The 19,078-nt window shown below is 42.1% G+C and overlaps 1 protein-coding gene across 4 annotated transcripts in view; it reads right to left on the reverse strand.

Moving 5' to 3' along the window:
• Ubac2 (UBA domain containing 2) overlaps nt 1-14,544 on the reverse strand; it is a 167,732-nt gene extending 153,188 nt beyond the window's left edge. For 3 of the 4 annotated variants that reach the window (XM_029558881.1, XM_029558880.1, XM_008823563.3), the window contains exon 1: nt 14,351-14,520. In XM_029558881.1, coding sequence (XP_029414741.1) covers nt 14,351-14,381 — 31 coding nt within the window. In that variant the 5' untranslated portion in view covers nt 14,382-14,520. Of the gene's footprint in view, nt 1-14,350 lie in introns of all 4 variants that reach the window. The other variant, XM_017795716.2, reaches the window with a different exon arrangement.
• Nucleotides 14,545-19,078: the final 4,534 nt, after the last annotated feature.

Genomic DNA, 19,078 nt, shown 5'->3' on the forward strand with positions numbered 1-19,078 from the left:
ACGTTCAGTGAAAATGCTGTGGGTAACCAACTGTGACAAGCCCAGGATGGTGTCAGGTGTTCAAAGACTCAGTGACTCTCAACCCCAAGAAAGGCCAGTAAAGATGCCAGAGCTATGAGGACTTCTGTTAGGATATCAGAATCCAGATAAGTAGGAAGCGTCATGTGCTTTACTAGACTGCCACTGCAGACGTCCTTGGTCTACTTGAAAAGAACACAAGGGAAACCACAAATCTACCAGGTAGAGAGGCCCAGGTCTGACTTTAAAGCTTAGATGATCTAAGGAAACTGACCCATCCTTCCTGGTGAAAATGCATAAGGAAAATCAAGCTAGAAACCATTTACATTTGGACTCCTACGTAGTCATCTGTCTGTGAGCAGACTAGGAACTGCTGAACACCTCCAACCACTAGTGTGAAGAAAGAACAGGTCCCACTTAAACCCTAAAAACACTAGAACCAAGTGTAAAGGTGGGAATAGTCAAATCAGAGTATATAAATCAGCTATATAAATACCATGCCAAAAAGGGAGTGGGGAGCCAGGCATGGTGGCACACATCTTTAATCCCAGCACTTGGGAGGCAGAGGCAGGCAGATGTCTGTGAGATCAAGGCCAGCCTGGTCTCCTTAGTGAGTTGAAAGTCAGCTGGGGCTACAGGGAGACTTGTCTCAAAAAACAAACAAACAAAAACAAAAAAGTGGGGTGCCTCAGCAATTCAAAGTACTTGCAGAGGACCCAGGTTTAGTGCCAAGCACCCACACTGGATGGCTCACATAAGCACCTATAACTCCAGTACCAGGGCATCTGATGCCCCCATTTGGCCTCCACAGGCACTGCATGCATTTGGTGTACATACAGTCCAGCAGGAACATGCACATAAATAAAATTTTTTAAAAATTTTAAAGGCAAGCAAGGATCCAAAAGTTCACCACCCATGGCCTCACAGGAGTTCATTCCAGCAGGATGCCAGGGAAACAAAACAAAACAAAATCAAGATGCCAAGACAAAAGATGACCCAAGCCTCAAGAAATAGCAGTAACTAGTATGACCTTCAAGTAGTACAGAAATACAAGAAATTAAGAGGCTCCTTAAAGCAGCAAAGGTTTTCTGACTTAGAGGTTTATTTCTTTCTGTAAGTACAATCATATACCTTGTTTCCACAACAAATACACAACCACAGTAATGTTTGTATAGCTATTGGCTTTGATTTTCTATATAAAAACCAACCCATAGACAAATCATGGAACTATTGCAAATGAGGCTGTAACACACAGCATATACATAACACACAAATTAGGAAGCAGGGTACAGAGAAGGTACATGTGCTCCTGGACTCATGTCTCATTTTCATGGGAGTCTACTGATTATGCCAAAAATTGATAATTTTTTAAAACAGATGTTCTGCATTATTTAAAATTACAAAGATAACTAATATGTGTAGTGAGCAAACCAAAATTGTAAGATGAGTGTCTAACAAACACGAAAGAGGGATAAGGGCGCTCTCACCTAGGCAAAGAACTATGGATGAAGATAACAAGGAAAGAACATCTAATCTCTCTGTCAGCAGAATTAAGTTGCTGTGCACAGTGGTTACAAGTTTGATGAGGAAGACATGTTCCTCAGCGACAGGTCAGTGTAAAGAACATATCCTTCTTCTCAGGATTTGGCAGCACACATCAAGAGCTTCACAATGTCCACATTCCTTGACCCTCTAATTCCACATCTGTGATCACTCCTTTTGATGAGGTCAAAGTGTGCTCATGGCTGGGGCTGTAGCTCAGGGCAGAGTGTCTGCCTAGGGACTGGGGCCAATCCCCAGCCCTGCATGACAGCAGCAACAACAGGCCACGACAAAAAGGAGGACAATGTGATCTCAACTTATAAACAGAAACTTCATAGCTTCTCCGTGGGAAAATACAGAGAAAAGCACTATAGTATGATAAAAACATTATAATCATTTGAACTTACGATTTTTGAATATCTAATGTTGAGATTTTTAAAATGTACATTCAAACATCATTTCTATACTCAACCAAAATCAGACACATGTATATATACCTATCTGTGTGTGCCTAAGAGAGGAGAATGTAGGCAATTCATGCTGTTTGAGTGAGAAAGTAATTGTGAGACCAGTAGCCCTTTCTACATTATATATCTATGCAACTTTTTTCAGCAAGAATGTTTCAGTCTTATAATACAAAACAAAAATATCAAAAGTCAGCTTTGAAGATTGTTAATGTGGGTAAATTCACTTAAGGTTAAAACTGAGAGCCAGGCATGGTGGTGCATGCCTTTAATCCCAGCACTAGGGAGATAGAGGCAGGTGAATCTCTGTGAGATCAAGGCCAGCCTGGTCTACACAACAAGTTCCAGGTCAGCTGGGACTACAGGGAGACCCTGTCTCAAAAACCAAAAAGAGAAAAAAAAAAGAAAAAAAAAAGAAAATGTGCTAATGTTTTATGGTATAATATTCCTTGTAAAGCCTGTAGTAGTCATTTTTAGGAGAAGACAGCATTTTTAAGTGAGGAAAGGAGCACTTCAGCCTGCTCTGTGGATGTTTGAGGACGTATGCATACATGAGGGAGCAAATCATGCCCCAAGTTCAGTGAGAAACTATCTCAGAAAAGTAAGGCGGAGACCAACTAAGTATGACACCCAACACTCACCTCTGGCACGTGCATATGGATACAAGTGCACTCTCACCAAATCTACACAAACACACACACATAGAAATATCTGGTGATATGATGAAGATGCATTGTATATACCTACAAAATTTTCAAAGAATAAAAAAATGAGAAATTATAATTCTCTTTTATTCTTTTTGTTTTTGAGATGGCCTCACCATGTAGCCCTAGCTATCATGGAACTCACTATGTAGACCAGGCTGGCCTTGAACTCAGAGAGATTCACCTGCCTCTCTGCCTCCCTAGTGCTGAGATTAAAAGTGTGCACCACGACACCCAGCCCATTTATAGTTTAAATGAGTGTTAAAACTTCAGGACTTCTCAGAGTACTAGTATTTCCAAAACATATACCAAAAGTGCTGGAGTAAATTATTTATCAAGTTGCTGTTACCAAAATTCTATACAAATGCGTTTGTAAATTAGCTTGATGAAAGGAAAGTTCCACTGCCATTATTAAAACCGATAAAAACTATCTGAGGATGGAGACAGTTGGAAGAAGGAAAACATAATTAGGGAAAGGAGCACACACAAATCAGAGCATACATTCAACAAAGATCCTAATTAGGACATGAACATCTCCACTGAAAGCAAGCTGGACCTTGGTCCTGATATGGGAAGAGGGAAACTGTTGAACTTGGCACCATCAGAACACATGGATGGGCTGCAGTTCCAAGGGCAGGAATGAAAGCCACGTGCAAGGACACAAATAATGCAGTTGCAATGACCAGAATACAATCCCTACTGCTAGCCTCAGCCGGCATTTCTATCATCAGTCCATAGCAATCAAGATGTGTGGAAATGAATGGCCTTAAGAATGAGAGGCGGTAGCTAGCAACACAGAAGATAGCAACAGACTGCCTGGTTTAAGCTCTAGTCTTAACCTGGCGTGATAGCACATACCTTTAATCCCAGCATTTGTGAGGTAGAGGCATGTGGATCTCTGTGAGTTCAAGGCCAGCCTGGTTTACATAGTGAATGCCAGGCCAGCTGAGACTATAGGGAGACCCTGTCTCTAAATAAATAAACAAACAAACTCTAGTCTTGCTCCTCACTAGCTCTGTGGTCTTTGGGAAAGACACTTCAAGGCCTTGTGCCTCAGCTTCCCTACTGGCAAGCTGCAGAGAATAACACCCACCTCACAGGATTGTTCTGCAAATTAGAGTTAACATGCAAACTGCTCAGCACAGCACCCCACATGTAGCAATTGTTCTATAAGTAAAACTAATAGTTTACACTTACTAGTTGTTGACTGAAAAATAAAAATATAGATATGAAGAATTCCTAGTTAAATTAGGATTTTTTCCTAGCTGTAAGTCCTAAAACTTAAGTTATATTACCATTGACATCTTCCATTACAGAGACTAAAGTATTGGTGTGGAATGATACGTGACGTGGGAGACTTTGGAGGCAGATGAATCTGGGTCAAATCTCGCTCATCCACATACTAGCTACATAATCTCGAAAAAGATATTTTCTGAGACACTACAACCCATTTGTGGTAGGGTGAACAATACCTATTTTCATAATCTTCGGAGAACAGCTGTGAAAAGTAAACGTACATAATTTTTCTCCAACTGCTGCAGTTTTAATTTAGTATACCCTTACAGAGATTGGAATTTGACACTATGTGCCAAAAGTTATGGTAACACACTTTATTAGAGGCTTTATCTAACTCTTATGGTAACACACATTATTAGGTGCTTTATTTGACTTTTTTTCTTAGACAGGATCTCATATATACTGGACTCACCTCAAACTCTTATGTAACACAGGGTAAGTTTGAATTTCTGATCCTCCTGTACCCACCTCCCAGGTGCTGAGATTACAGGCGTGCACAACCAACCACATCTGATATACATTATTGGGAATAAAATCTGGGGCCTCGTGCATGCTATATAAGTACTCTACCAACTGAGACACATTCTTGGTCTATTTATTTAGCCTTTTTTCACTTCTAGGAATAGCTTAGAACCAAGGTGCTCTCAGCAGTATTGTAAGAGGAAAAAAAAAAAAACCAGGAGAGAAGAAACCCTCAATTATGCAAGAACAGCACACTAGGGAAAAGTCAGAAGAATACCAAAAAAGCAAACCAGAATACACACAGTCACAATTACATCATAAAAGGTTCTGCTGGGTGACATAAAGTCAAATACAAAGTGTTTTTTGAGTGTGGTCTGTTTTTACTTAGCTGGTGGTTATTAGTGTTTACACTTGAAAAAACAGAACACCCAAACGCCAATAAATGCCATTTTATTTCTTCCTAGTGATTTTCTACATTTCAGAAATTTGTTTGATGAAAATGTAGTCATTTCACAATAATAACAAAATAAGTTGGGTTTACTGAGACAGGGTTTCCCTGTAGCCCCAGCTGGCCTGGAACTCACTATGTAAACCAGACTGGCCTTGATCTCACAGAGATCCATCTGCCTCTGCCTCCTGAATGCTGGAATTAAAGGTGTGCTCCACCATGCCTGGTTAAACTCAGTTTTAAAATGAAAACATAAATGTGCAGGAAAAGAAGAGATAAATGAAATTAACTGAACTGCCAACAGTCTCTATTTTCCAAACTTTCTAAAGCTACTAATCTCAATTTAAAATGTAGATCCTTCAATGTTATCCACCCTGGTTAATATCTAATTTTTCCTTATGAAAAACAACGTGGAGCTTCTGAACCCCGTGCCACAACGTGGAGCTTCTGAACCTCGTGCCAGCTTGGAGCTGGTGCCCCACGTTGGGCGCCAGATATAGGCGAGGTCGCGCTGGGCTCTCAGGGTCCCAGCACGCACTCCTGGGCAGTGAAAGCTCCTCCATTACTGAGGTCTACTCAGTCGATCCTGTCCCTATTTCACCCATATACCTTCCTCAGGATGTGAGGTCCACTGGCCACTTGGACCACACGGGAAGCGTATGAGGGATGGCGAAAGCCAGGGTGTCTGCGAGTCGGCAACGGAGGAATAGCGCCCCCCGGGGAGACTGGATCACAGGATTTAGTGTTACAGCTCAAGACAAGTGACTCAGCTCAGATCTCAGTGATTCAGCTCCAGCTCCAACTTTATTGGGGTAAAACTAGGACTATTTATAGTGTAGAGACAGCAGAAGAAGCCTTAGCTGATAGGTACTTTTAGGATGCCTCATTTACATAGGGCAGTGGGCTTCTATCAGGCTATCAGACAACACCTGATTAAAAACCTGGTAGCTCCTGTGCCAGAGGGCATGTATTTGTGGCGAGCACTTTAAAAGAAGAGTCAGGGAGGATGCCAGGAAGGCACTCTGCTATGAAAGGAATCTGCAGCACATGGTTTCCGAGCTCGTGAGCTATCCGGACGTGAAGAGACTTCTACTTTGCATAACAGAGGACCCCAACAAAGAAATAGTATGTTTCTTGGAATTTCAGAAATACAGTCCCAAATTTTTTAATGAATGTGGGTATCAGCTTAAGGCCAGGAGTCAGGCTTTAAAGGCAGCTGTAAAGGACTCAGACAACCCAGACCTGATTACAGCAGAAATATATAAACTCTAAATTACACTTTGCCCACAAAAAAAGAAACACAACTAAAATAAGATGATAATAACTAAAGTTTCCACTAAGGCACCAAAATACAAGGGTCAATGCCTATCAAAGGGCTAAGCACTGCACCAAGATACAGAAATTTACCAATGTGACAAGTCCAAACCAGAAAACAGGAAAGAAAAAGTCTTGCCTTTGAATGAAGATTTCAATGGTGATTAATACAATGAGTTCGATACTTGTAATTTTTTAAATTGAGTTTCTGTGCTGGTTAGTTTTTGTCAAAACTGCAGTCATCTGGGAAGAAGAAACCTCAGTTGAGGAACTGTCTTCATCAGACAGGCCTATAGGCCTGCAAGCAGCATTCTTCAAGTCAGGGCTGTGGTTTTCTCAATAACTAAATGTGATTGAGAGCTATTAAGATGAAATAAACTCTTTCCTTCCCAAGTTGCTTTTGGTCATGGTGTTTATCACAGCAAGAGAGAGCAAAGTAACAGCTTCTGTTACATGACTTCTATTATCTAAGATTACCAGCGTCTGAATATATGTTTGGCTTTTTAATTGCTATTAAACTAAATCCTGAGAGCCCTGAAGGTTGACTGGCCCACAGAAATGGTCCTTAAACAGCTATCTTTGATATCTTAAGCCTTATATTTTTCATATAGGCATAAATGTGTCCTCAGATGAGTATATTTTAAAGAGTTGGTGAGTCCAAAATGAAGTTATTTTGGTTATCTTCCACAAGTAAAGTATTCAACACACTGAATATATATTTAAGAATATGGCTGGGTGGTAGCACATGCCTTTCCCAGTACTTGGAAAGGCAGAAACAGATCTCTGTGAGATCAAAGTTCCAGGCCATCCGGGGCTACAGGGAGACCCTGTCTCAAAAAAAAGAAAGAATATGATACATTAGTTACTTTTCTGTTGCTATAATAAAACACCATGATCAAGGGAACTTATAAAAGGAATAGTTTATTTAAGCTTACAGTTCCAGAGGTATTAGAGTCCATCACGGTGGGGAGGCATGGTGACAGAAGGTAGCCAGAGTAGAAATAGGAGTGCTCACATCTTCAAGCAGGCATAGGAAGACAAGAGAGTGACTAAAAATCTGGCAAGGTTTAAGGACTCTCTAAGCCTGCTCCCAATGACATGCTTCCTCTGGCATGACAACACCTTCTAAAACACCTCCCAAAACAGGGCCACCAACTGGGGATAAAAATGTCCAAATACTGCTGGGCATGGTGGTATACGCCTTTAATCCCAGCACCTGGGAGGCACAGGCAGGCAGATTGCTGTGAGTTCAAGGCCAGTCTGGTCTACATAGTGAGTTCCAGGCCAGCTGGGGCTACAGGGACTCCCTGTCTCTAAAAGGCCAAAAAAAAAAAAAACAGTCAATGCTTGGAGCCTATGGGGGACACTCTCATTCAAACCATCACATATGGTTTTGTCCTGAGGGCAGTGATAAATGTTGAGGGTGTCCAGTTCACCATCACATGGGGACAGAATACTCAGGTTCTTGAAGCAGATGGGCTCTAAGACCTTGAATGGTCATCTCTCTAGTGGCACATGCCCACACCACAGGATGATACCAGTGGACTTTTGGCTATCAAACCTCTCTACATCTCACCTGAGGCTCCTCCCTAAAAAATAATTTGAATCGGTGAACAGTTCAGTTCAGGGAAAATTCCAGTCCAGCTAAGCACTGTATTTCTCACTTTAAATGACCCATTCACAGTAGAATTTTATCAGCAGGACACCTTGGTATTACTGACCAGCATTGTGAATCATCAAAGGCCTGAATCCAGCTGTGTCTCACTCGGATTTATCCACCCCGATCTGAAGATATACCAGAAACTAAGTAGATGTGGCCAAGAGGTATACAAAAAGTCAAATAAGGGGATATAGGGGTCATTGAAGAGTTAAAAATTTGGGCCTTAAGGTCAAACATAGGAGACCATTCAGACAGATGAGGACTAAAGCTGGGTGTGGTGATTCGCTTTTAATCTTGCACTTGGAAGGTCAAAGAGCAGAAGGATTTCTGTAGTCTGAAGCCAGCCTAGACTACAGTGAGTTCTAGATCAGTCTAGAATGAGACTCTGTCTCAAAAAAAAAAAAAAGAGGACTAAAAAGCACCATTTGACGGCATACAGTTGGGCAGGACCTCAACTCATAAATCTCAATAGATTTGTTTCCATATTTACAAGAAGAGGTTCAGAAAAGACCACTTACCAATATTAAGCCTGATCAAGCATTTACTAGGGAGAAAACTAGGAACTTTACCACAGCAGCTCCTTCGCCCTCCTTTCTAACACCAGTGATCTAAAGTATAGGCAGTCTACATCACCATAATAAAGATGTACTCCCACGTCAAGGGAGCAGCAGGTAAGAAAGAGGCTTCTAGCTCTGGGAGTCTCCAAGAGCCCCTGAGACAGCCACAGGAGAAAGCATCAGCTCTGCCAAGTACCAGGTTCATTCTCCCAAGAAAAGAGGGTTTACAAAATATTAATAATAATAATAATAATGATTTCAGAAAAGGCAGAGGGTAAGAGTAAGTAGAATCTAGACCATGTTAAGAGAAGAAACTTGACTCCTTTAGACAGGAGGAAAGAACATTGATAAGTGACTGTAGACACAAGGTAGTGAAGAAAACAGGAAGGAGAAGGAGTGCCCAAGTGATAGCTCTCATTTTTTGGTTAGGCTGAAAGAGAGATGTGTAGAAAATGGGAACAGTCTTGAGGCTGGAGGTGAAATGGAAGTAGCGCAGAGGAATAGCCAAATCCAAGAAACTTAACTGAGAACCCATTCCTACGGCTTAGCTTGGATCAGACACCAAAATTAACACAGGGTGAAGTCTTACTCAACATGCATAGCAAGACAAGAATAGCAGTGGAATCTAGATGAAACTGCAACTGAGATACTTAACTGCAGTATATGGTCCACACTGCCGACGTGAGAAAGAGATGCCAGGCAAGGGCCAATGAATCAGAGATCAGGCGGATCCTCATCTGGGGATGGGTCAGTCACTATACAGGACAGCATGAAGAAGCTGAGGATTGTGCGTTTACAATGAAGAGGGTATGGCATGTACAACTAGACTAGGGAAGAAGATGCCCACCACTGCCTACTCTGATAGGTCCTCTTCTCTGCCCAACCTGCACACAACAGAAAGGCATGCAGTTCTGCCCTCCGCCTAATGTTACTCCCTTTGCAGTCCTCCTTCCCTTCCATTCTAGTTCCCATTCCACCATGTCTGTTCCCCAAGTGTCTCCTGCACATCTCCAACTGGATTCTGCAGATGCTTCAACACTACACAGAATGAACTCACCCACCCCACAAATGAGCATGCCTTTCCTTGTGTTCCCTACTTAGTAAATGGTAACCCCATGTTCCACCCAGCTGTCCATGCCATAACCAGTCATTTCTAATCTCTTCTCCCTTTGATCCAATATATTTGATTGACACAACTCACCTGCCTAAACACCTTTCAGATTCTCTACGGTGTCCATTCTCCCTGCTGTCACCTTAATCAGGCCTTCTACAACTCACTACCAGACTGTTATCCCTCCCTTCCTGCTGGCCACTCTCTTGCTGTGATCTGTGTGTTCAACTGACTCTCAGGGAGAACCTTTAAAAACACAGAAGGAAGAGGAAGGGAGACAAAAATCCGTATTTCTGGTGGCCAAATTAGCCCTTCTGAATGTAATTCTGAGGATGGGACCCATAAAGGTATTGTTTGTTTATTCGCTCTTTTTTTGTTTTTAGATGGGACAGGCAGCATTTGCAAACTACTGCTCCACTACCAAGCATCACCTCCCATCCTCTTCCCACAGCAAGGAGCAGTGGACTCACAATGGGCTTGGACCTTGTTATCTTCCCCTGCTTCTCAGGGCTTTACTCTTTCATTTCTTCCTAATCTTCAACGTCACACTCCCCAGTGTGTCCTTCCCAACAGCGTTAAAAATGACCTAAGTTTCCCTCAACTGAAGCTTTCCCTGTATCTACAGTCACCTCAAAGTACAACTCACTAGTCTGCCCCTCTTGACCTAATACATGAAAGGGCTCTTGAGCTCAGTGTCTCTTCTTTTTGTCCCACTCACTCCTTGATCAAACATCATCTCACTTATCTCCAAAACAACTGGACAAGCTGTTCTGGAAAGGTTCTGGGTGTGCCCTTTTCTTCTCAAAAGTCACTTTTCAGACTTTGTTTGAAAAGCATTTGCTGCATTTGTCTATTGTTCTAGTTTGCTTCTCTGTTGCTATGATAAAACACTGGTCAAAACCAATTTGGGGAAGGAAAGAGTTCACTTCAGCTTATACTACAGTCCATCATCAAGGGAAGCCAAGGCAGGAACCTGGAGGCAGAAACTAAAGCAGAGACCACAGAGGAACGCTGCTTCCTGGCTTGCTTCCCTTGGCTTTCTTTTCTTAGGCCCACCTGCCCAGGGATATCATTGCCACGGTGGGCTGGGCTTTCCTGCACCAATTAGAAAGAAAATGTCCCTCAGACATGCCCACAGGCCAGTCTGATGGAAGAAATTATTCAATTGATAACCCCTCTTCCCAGGTGACTCTAGTTTGTGTCAAGTTGACATAAACTAACCAGGACATCTAGTTATAGTTAGTTGTCCACAATTCTCTCCTTGGCATCTTCCCACTCCCTCAACCACGCCTCAGCTTGCTTCCCAGCTCTGCTGCTTCTCCTTCTTTAAATGTTAAAATGTCTACCCGTTCTGCCCCCAGTTCCTGTCATATCCCTGCCCTCTGATGATTTCACCTTAGGACTGCCCACTCTAACCATAATCAAAAACTCTCTAATTTTTCATTGCTTGCCTCTTTACCCCACTCTGCCAAGCTCAGCCTATTCTCCACTGTTATGCCTGACAAAGCCCTACCGCCCAAAAATCAGCTCAGGTGCTGGAGATAGTTCAGCAATTAAGAGCACTAACTGGTATTGCAGAGGACCAGGGTTCAGTTTCCAGCACCCACATGACAGCTAACAGCCATCTGTAACTCCAGTTCCAGGACCTCTTCTGGTCTCTGAAAGCATTACATGACACAGATATACTTACATACATACAGGCTCATATACATAAAACAATAAAAATTAGTTCACATATTGCCTGCACTAGGAAAATGTGTTAACAACTGCATCTCTTCCCCAACCAGACAATAAACCCACTGCACTGAACACAGGTGACCTTTTTTTTTTTCCTCCTCTAGACCCTGAAATCTTTGGGAACTATACCTGGAATTCATTAAACATGTAATTAGTGTTATGTTGAGTGCATTATTACAAAGGGAATATACTACAAAATGAGTAAAAGGAGTTATTTATTAATAAATGATTGCATGTATTATTCAATGTAGAGTTGAATGTCAGGACTGGTCTATATTTGAATTTTTTTAAAAAGAAATTTAAAATACATTATAAACACTATATGTACTTTTACCAAGTCACAACTGCACAACACAGAGCAATTCAATTTCAAAGAAATGGTCACAAATGCCCTTGTCCTCATTTCCTGCCCTGGCATCACAAGGCTTCTGTAGACCCTGCTAAGATGCTGCTGTACCTGCTCCAGTCTTTATGTGAGTCCCCCTTTCTTTGAATGATTTTTTCAACAAATTCTAGCATGGTTGGCTCTTTCATCACCTTCCCAGACTTCTTCCCTGACCACAGCAGCACTCCACCACCACTCCAATCTCTGCCATCATCCATTGGCATGCCTCTAGTTGAAAGCACTTTATTTATTAACTTATGTGATGACTCCTTCACTTTGTTTACTTTTATTCCCTATACTTAAACCATGTGTGGCTTCAATGGGCACGCAACTGACACCTGTTGAATGAGTAAATGTATGAATGAATGAATTACAGAAAAGGAAAAAAAGAAAAGGTTTAACTCTAAAGCACCAAAAATCTACTAGCCAAAAATGCAGGAAATATGCAGGTGTAAGAAATGGCAGTGATTTCTCTCTCAGTTCATTCCCCACCCCTAGGGCAAGGATAGGCAGATAAACCTATTATCCTTCCTTGAATACTCAAGAGCAGACTTTGACTTAACCAAAGACTTATACAACTTCTTATCTTAAGGAGATGACCCGGTGGGTAGCTTTGCCAGAGTAAAACTTTTTTAAAAGCAGGATAAGTCACTAACATTCATACTTGCCAAATGACCAGTCCAGAAAAAACTAGGGCTAAACTGCACTGTAAATACCAAACACTGAACCCAAAAGTTTTCATCATAGTACATGCCCCAATGTTTGTTAAATGAACACATCAAATATGACTAAGAGGAAAAGCCATTTCATCAACTCTTACACTGTGGACACACTTAAGAGAGCTGAGGAGGGACCTATGACAACAATTTGGCTCCTAGAATCCAACATTCATCTACTGTGCCATAGGTAGATAATAATAAATTATTACCTTCCCCAGAGTTGTGCTATATCAAACTTGACTACATTCTGCCCATACAACCTAATCCCTAATATGGTAATGCAACTAATAGCATATTTCTTCTCCCTTTGTGTGTATGTATTTTATGCATGTGCATCCATGTGTATGAGTGCTCATCCAAGGGTACGTGTGGAAGCCAGGGGTTGATGATAGTATGTCTTCCTCAATCCTTCTTCTGCTCTGTTTTTTTGAGACAGGGTCTCCCATTGGACCTGGAGCTCACCGGTCTGGCTAGACTGGCTGGCTAACAATCCCCTGGGAATCACCTGTCTCCATCTCTCTAGAGGTGCTGGGGTTACAGATACGCACTACAATGCTTGGCTTTTAAACATGGGTAGTAGGAATTAGAACTCAGGTCCTCATACTCACATTGCAAGTACTTTACTCACTTAGCCATCTTTCCAACCCCCATTCTTTAGCAAAGATAGCTCAAAGACTGAATGAACAACTAAAATCAAAGAAATCTGTTAATTTATCCATTCACACATTGTAATCCCAGGAAAACCACACCACCTTAATAGCTTCAATAGCTATATTCAACCAAAGGGTAATTTGAGGATAAAGATTAATTCACTAGTAGTCGTGATGGATTCTGGAGTCAAAGTGTGAAAGAGTCCATAAATTAAATTAGTTTTCGAAATAAGGGAGATCATAAATATTAAACCTACTTCAAAACCTGAGAAGTTGAGAATATGGAAAATTTAAAAGTATACCAGTGTCTCTGACAGTAATTTACTCTCAGATGAAGTAAGAAGCATATTCTGGGGAAGATTCATGACATTCACAAGAGTTTACTATTTGGAAGTGTCAGGCATTTCTGTGTTCTGGCATCATCAACATACAGAGACGGGAAGTACTAACAGTGATAAGTAACTACAAATTATAATATCTGTTCAAACAGTTCGCTGCTGGTTTATCAGTGCCTAATCTCGGCGCTGTTTCGATAATTGAGTTCTTTAGGTCTAAAGTCAATTCAATACAATGCCTTGAGAAAAAGTTGTTTCATGGGCTGAATTCACTGCTCCGCCCTCTACCTGCGGACCACCATTGACATTCCAATCAAACACAGCAACATCCAGAAGCAGGGTGTGCGCTTTCTCCAAATGACTTCCTAACTTTAAAGCACTTGCGTTAGGTTTCTGTTCGTCTATGAACTCTTCAGGGGCAATAGAGAAGAAATGCATGTAAGTAAAACTGAGAAGTGAGCTCCTGAAATGCATGCATACTTTATATGAGTCTGTTCCGTCCCAAAGCAGGCCAGATGAATGGGGAATGGGGAAAGGGAACCGGGAAGGATTCCAGCGTCGCCTCCACAGGGACAACCTCTTCTTGCAGCCTGGCACTTACACCGCAAAGGACAAGGGCCCGAGCCACGAGCTCACTGGGGCGCCCAGCGGAACCCTAACTGCCCAGCCCACCCACAGCAGCCGCGAAGCTGCTGCGCATCGCACCAGGTGAGGCGCCAGGCAAGCGAGTGACTGGACGGGGCGCCCACTCGTCTCCCAGGACTGAAGTGGGGTGGCCCGCTGGAGCACCCCAAGTGCAGGAACTATATCAAGGGAAGGGAGCGGGGAGCCAAGGCTGCACCCCCAACCTCCTGCAAACCCCCGAGTCTTCGCTGTCCCCGAGTCGCGACAGGGAAGTGCCCAGGATGGCGCGAAAGGGACCACAACGATGGTGAGGTCGATACTCACAAAGCCCGCTGGAGCCCGTGCTGGTGAACATGGTCCCGCTGGGCCCGAGCCCCTGTGGGGCGTCAGGGGGAGTGGAAGCGGAGGTGAAAACCCCTCAGCGACCGACCGCGCAGGCGCACTCCCAGCAAGGAAGCGAAGTCGGCCCCGCGAGGTGCAGCCCGGTTGCCCGGCGGAAGGCGCATGCGCGGCCCGTGGAGCATGCACGCTCGGCCGGAGCCCTCCCTTCCGTTTGGAACAGGAAGTGCGTCCGCAATGGGCGGGTCCGCTGCTTCCAGAGCTTTCGACGACTGGGGCTGCTTTGGGAAAAGGAATTAGGTGACGTAAGAGGCTCAGCGCTGTTGCTCCGGGCCGAGGCGGCAGCCGACTTCCTTCCAGTGTCAGCGCTGGGCTTTTCTCGGACCCGACCTCTCCCGGAGACTCAGCTCACGTATCCTCAGTATTTCCGCGCAGGCCACGAAGCTTGCTGAACCTAGGCCACACAGAACCGTTTCAGCTTCCGGTGACCCTCCAAGTCCCAGAGATCCGAGGGATGGTGGTGGAAGAACAGCTAGTGCTTTCTGCCCTTCCGGTCACCGGGAGTGGGGCCATCCAACTGACTTCAGTTTTGCCCAAGACCTTGCCATCTTATTTTTACAAACTTTGCTGAACATAGTTACTGATTGCCAGAGTCACAGTTTTTCTTTTTAAAAAAAATATTTTTATTTTATGTGTATGCGTGTATTGTCTGCACGTGTGTAAGTGTACTCATGTTGTGTAGTGCCAGAGGAAGTCAGAAGCAGGTGTCAGATCCCCTAAACTGGAGTTCAGACGGTTGTTAGCTGTCATGTGTGTGCTGGGAATCTAACCGGAGTTCTCTGGACTGATGATCTTAACCTCTTAGCCATCTCTCCAGAACCGCACACCCCACACCCCACCCCCAGTTCTTCAAATGTATGTGAGCCTGAAAACTTAGGCGGTTGTTTACAGAGTTCTTAATATAAACAATAGAGAAATTTACCACATTATACGGCTAAATGAAAGGGACATGCCACAGAAGTATGTACAGTATCTTTTGTTGTTTTTTAAATCTTGAAAACTGGGCTGCAGAGCTGGCTCAGTGGTTTAAAAGACTGGCTGCGTTCCAGCACCCACATCAGGGGGCATACAGCTGCCTGTAACTCCAGCTCAAGGTGATCTGATGCCCTCTTCCGGCTGTCTCGGGCACCAGGACACATATGCATATACACATAAGTAAAAATAATATATATTTTTAAATTTTTGTCTTTTTTTGAGAGACAATCTCCTTGTAGTCCCAACAGGCCTAGAACTTTCTATGGAAGACCAGGCTGGTCTCAATCTCACAGCAATGTGCCTACCTCTGCTTCCCAAGTGCTGGGATTAAAGACTTGTGTCACCACACCAATATTTTTTTTCATCTTGAGAACCTGTAAGCATTGGCCAGTGTGCTAAATCTGGGGTTACCTCAGTAAAATAGTTCAATGGATCCTAACATTCTGGTTATTCTAGAATGTAAAAATGTGATTTTTCTTTTAGTCTTTATTTGTAGTTGGTTTGTGAGTATGAAATACATTTAACCTTTACGTTCATCCAGTTGATTTACTTGATAGTAGGAAGGTCAGTGATGTTTGCAGAAGGTGTTATCTGCAAAATTTGTACCTAACATAAAGTGATTCTCAGTGTTAGGAAGGCATCAGGGGTCCATTTAGGGTGTTCAAAAGATGCTAAAACATTTTTCTTTACATTCTTATTCATTCGTGAGTATGTAGTAGAGTTTTCCACTGTGCCTTTTGGAAAAACTGCAAAACTTTGTGAACCAGTGTTTTCTAGTTGACCAGTGCCTTATGAAATTATGAACAAGCAATTCAAACTGCAAAACAGACAATATATGTTAGTTTATAGAGTACAAAATGGCAGATCCCTCATTGCAACTAATCTTGAAGAAACTATCGTGTAAATTACGGTATTGTTCCCAGCACCCACATAGTAGCTAATAACCTTCTGCAACTCCAGTTCCAGGGGCTCTGACACCCTCTTGACCTCCAAAGGCATACTGACGTGGGTATACTTACATACATGCAGGCATAACACTCATACACATAAAAATATTTTTAAAAATTACATGGTATTGCATTTTTTAAAAGATGATTAATCTAAAAGTTAATTAAAATGTTTGCTTTTCCAACTCTACTTCAGGTGAGCTTTACTTTATGTACTTCAGTCAAATCAATTTTTGTCTTTTTTTGACAGAAGCAATGTATCATAAACAAGCCAGACATTAAAGGTATTTGAGAAAATGTATAAAGATACTCTTTCTTATAATTGTTTGCCTAGGAAAATACCATGGTATCAAAGCTGGTGGTTTTTGTTTCTTTTTCTGAAATAGGGTCTCTCTAGGTAGCCCTGGTTGACCTGGAACTCGCTAGCCCAGCTTGGCTTCAAACACAGGAGATCTGCATGCCTCTGACTTTTCAGAGGATTAAAGGCAGGTGCTGCCATCAGACATTTTTTTTTCCTAGTTTATATAAGAGATGAACCCACCATTATTAAAAAGAGTTCACAGAGATAGTTTAGAGATTAGGGAAATCTTGAAAATCATACTATTGCTTCTGAAATTTGAAGTTCAGTCTGATAAATATAAGGTCCTATTTCTTACAGGGTAGTACAAATAACAATTTGTGGTAATCTAAATAATAACTGTATAAGAAGTCATCAAAAGAAATTAAAATAATTTCTTCATTCTATTGAACAGTTACATATTTAGAAGGATCTGTGTAACTGCAGTCAGAATTTTTGTTGCAGTTGAATGTGTGACTAGTATTATATTGAAACTTGTTAATCATAAATGTGTGATTCATAGAGAATGAAAACACTGAGTGGAAATTTTTATTTCCAACAAACAATGGAATTCTCAAACTTTGAAACTCTTGAAAAAGTATTCCACAGGAAATGCTGTTTTTCCTTTTCCAATGTCATTGTGCAACAAAACAGCAGTTATGGTCAACCAATCATGTGGTTTATAAACAAGTGACAAGTAGGAATAGCAAGTGAGCAGATTACTGAATTAGTGACTGGTAAACTCAGTCAACAAAAACCTTACTGAAAAACCCACAAATCAATGAATACTACCAGTGCTCTTAATAAAGTTTATTCTTTGAATAAAAGATTATTTTATGAAAAGAAGTCTGCCTTACCCTATCTAGGACATAGGATAGCATTTCCAAAGAAAATTGTTTTTAAAAATTTATGTGTTAACACCTATGCATACTTTTGTTTCTGTAAGTGAGAAAGTGATATCAAAATATGAGACAATTGTTGCTGGAAAGATGGCTCAGTACTTAAGAGCACCTGCTGCTTTTGGAGGGGGACCACAGTTCAGTTTCTAGCACCCATTTCAGGGCGGCTCACAACTGCCTGTAACTCCACCTCCAGCCCTTGGGGATCCAACTCCCTCTTCTGACCTCCTCTGGCACCTACCCTCAACATGCACATACACATACACATAAATAAAAAATATTTTACCACAAAAAAAGAATGTTTCTTAAAAAAGAACAAAAAACGAGACGGGCTGGAGAGATGCTTTAGCAGTTACGAGCACTGACTGCTCTTACAAAAGACCCAGGTTTGATTTCTCAGCACCCAAATGGCAGCTAACAACTGTCTGTAACTGCAGTTCCCAGGAATCTGATGCCACCTTCTGACCTCTGCAGACATTGCACAACACAGGTGCACTTACATACATGCAGGCAATACACTCATACGCATAATTTTTTTTTAAATGAGACAACTGGACTTACATTTTACATATATCAGACATGTTGAATGAAGTTATTAAGCTACAGGCAAGATTGATGTTATTAAAGAAGAGAAATTATAACATTTTTCCATGAGTTTAATCATTTTAGGATGAATATTTCTTGCCCAGAATTTTCAGTTCCTAACTATAGCAGATAAGGCTAGTTGAGAGGATAATGGCTTGGAGCTACACTGTTAAATTTTTCAAAGATTTATTTTATGTGTGTGTTTGCCTTCGTGTATGTATATATACCATGTGCATTCCTGTCCTGCTGAGGCCAAAAAGGATATTAAATCCCCTGCAACTGGAGTTACAGGCAGTTATAAGCTGCCATGTGGGTTCTAGGAACTGAACCCAGGTCCTCTGGAAGAGCATCAAGTGCTCTTAACTCCCGAGTCACCTCTCCAGCCATATAGATTGCTAATTTTAAGGCTACTTTAAAAAGTGGTAAAATCTAAAACTCAAGTATGGATTTATAATACAGGACTAGGCAATTAACCAATTCAGAAAAAGATGTAACATATTGCTGATTAGCTAATGTTTGAAGGAAATGTTTTGTTTGGGTTTGGGTTTTTGGGGGGGCCGGGGTAGCCCTAGCTAGTCTAGAACTCACTGTGTAAACCAGGCTGGGCTGGATCTCACAGAGCTCCACCTACCTCTGCCTCCTGAGTAGTGGGATTAAAGATGAGCACCACCACACCCGGCCTGAAATGTAGGTTTCTTTTTCGTTCTTTCTAAACTAGGTACTATGTGCCCAGATAAAATACTACCTCTGTTATTAGTAAGGAATGGTAGGAGGTGTATTGGAGGCATAACTCAGTAGTAATGCACTTGCCTAGCTTGCTTTGGGTTCCAGCATGAACAAGAGGAGGGGGAGGGGAGGAGGAGGAAGAGGAAGAGGAGAAGGGGGAGGGGAGGAGGGGGAAGAGAAGAAG

This window comes from Nannospalax galili, unplaced genomic scaffold (assembly GCF_000622305.1).
Source record: "Nannospalax galili isolate Female #2095 unplaced genomic scaffold, S.galili_v1.0 scaffold528, whole genome shotgun sequence".
In the NCBI taxonomy this organism is placed as follows: Eukaryota; Metazoa; Chordata; class Mammalia; order Rodentia; family Spalacidae; genus Nannospalax; species Nannospalax galili.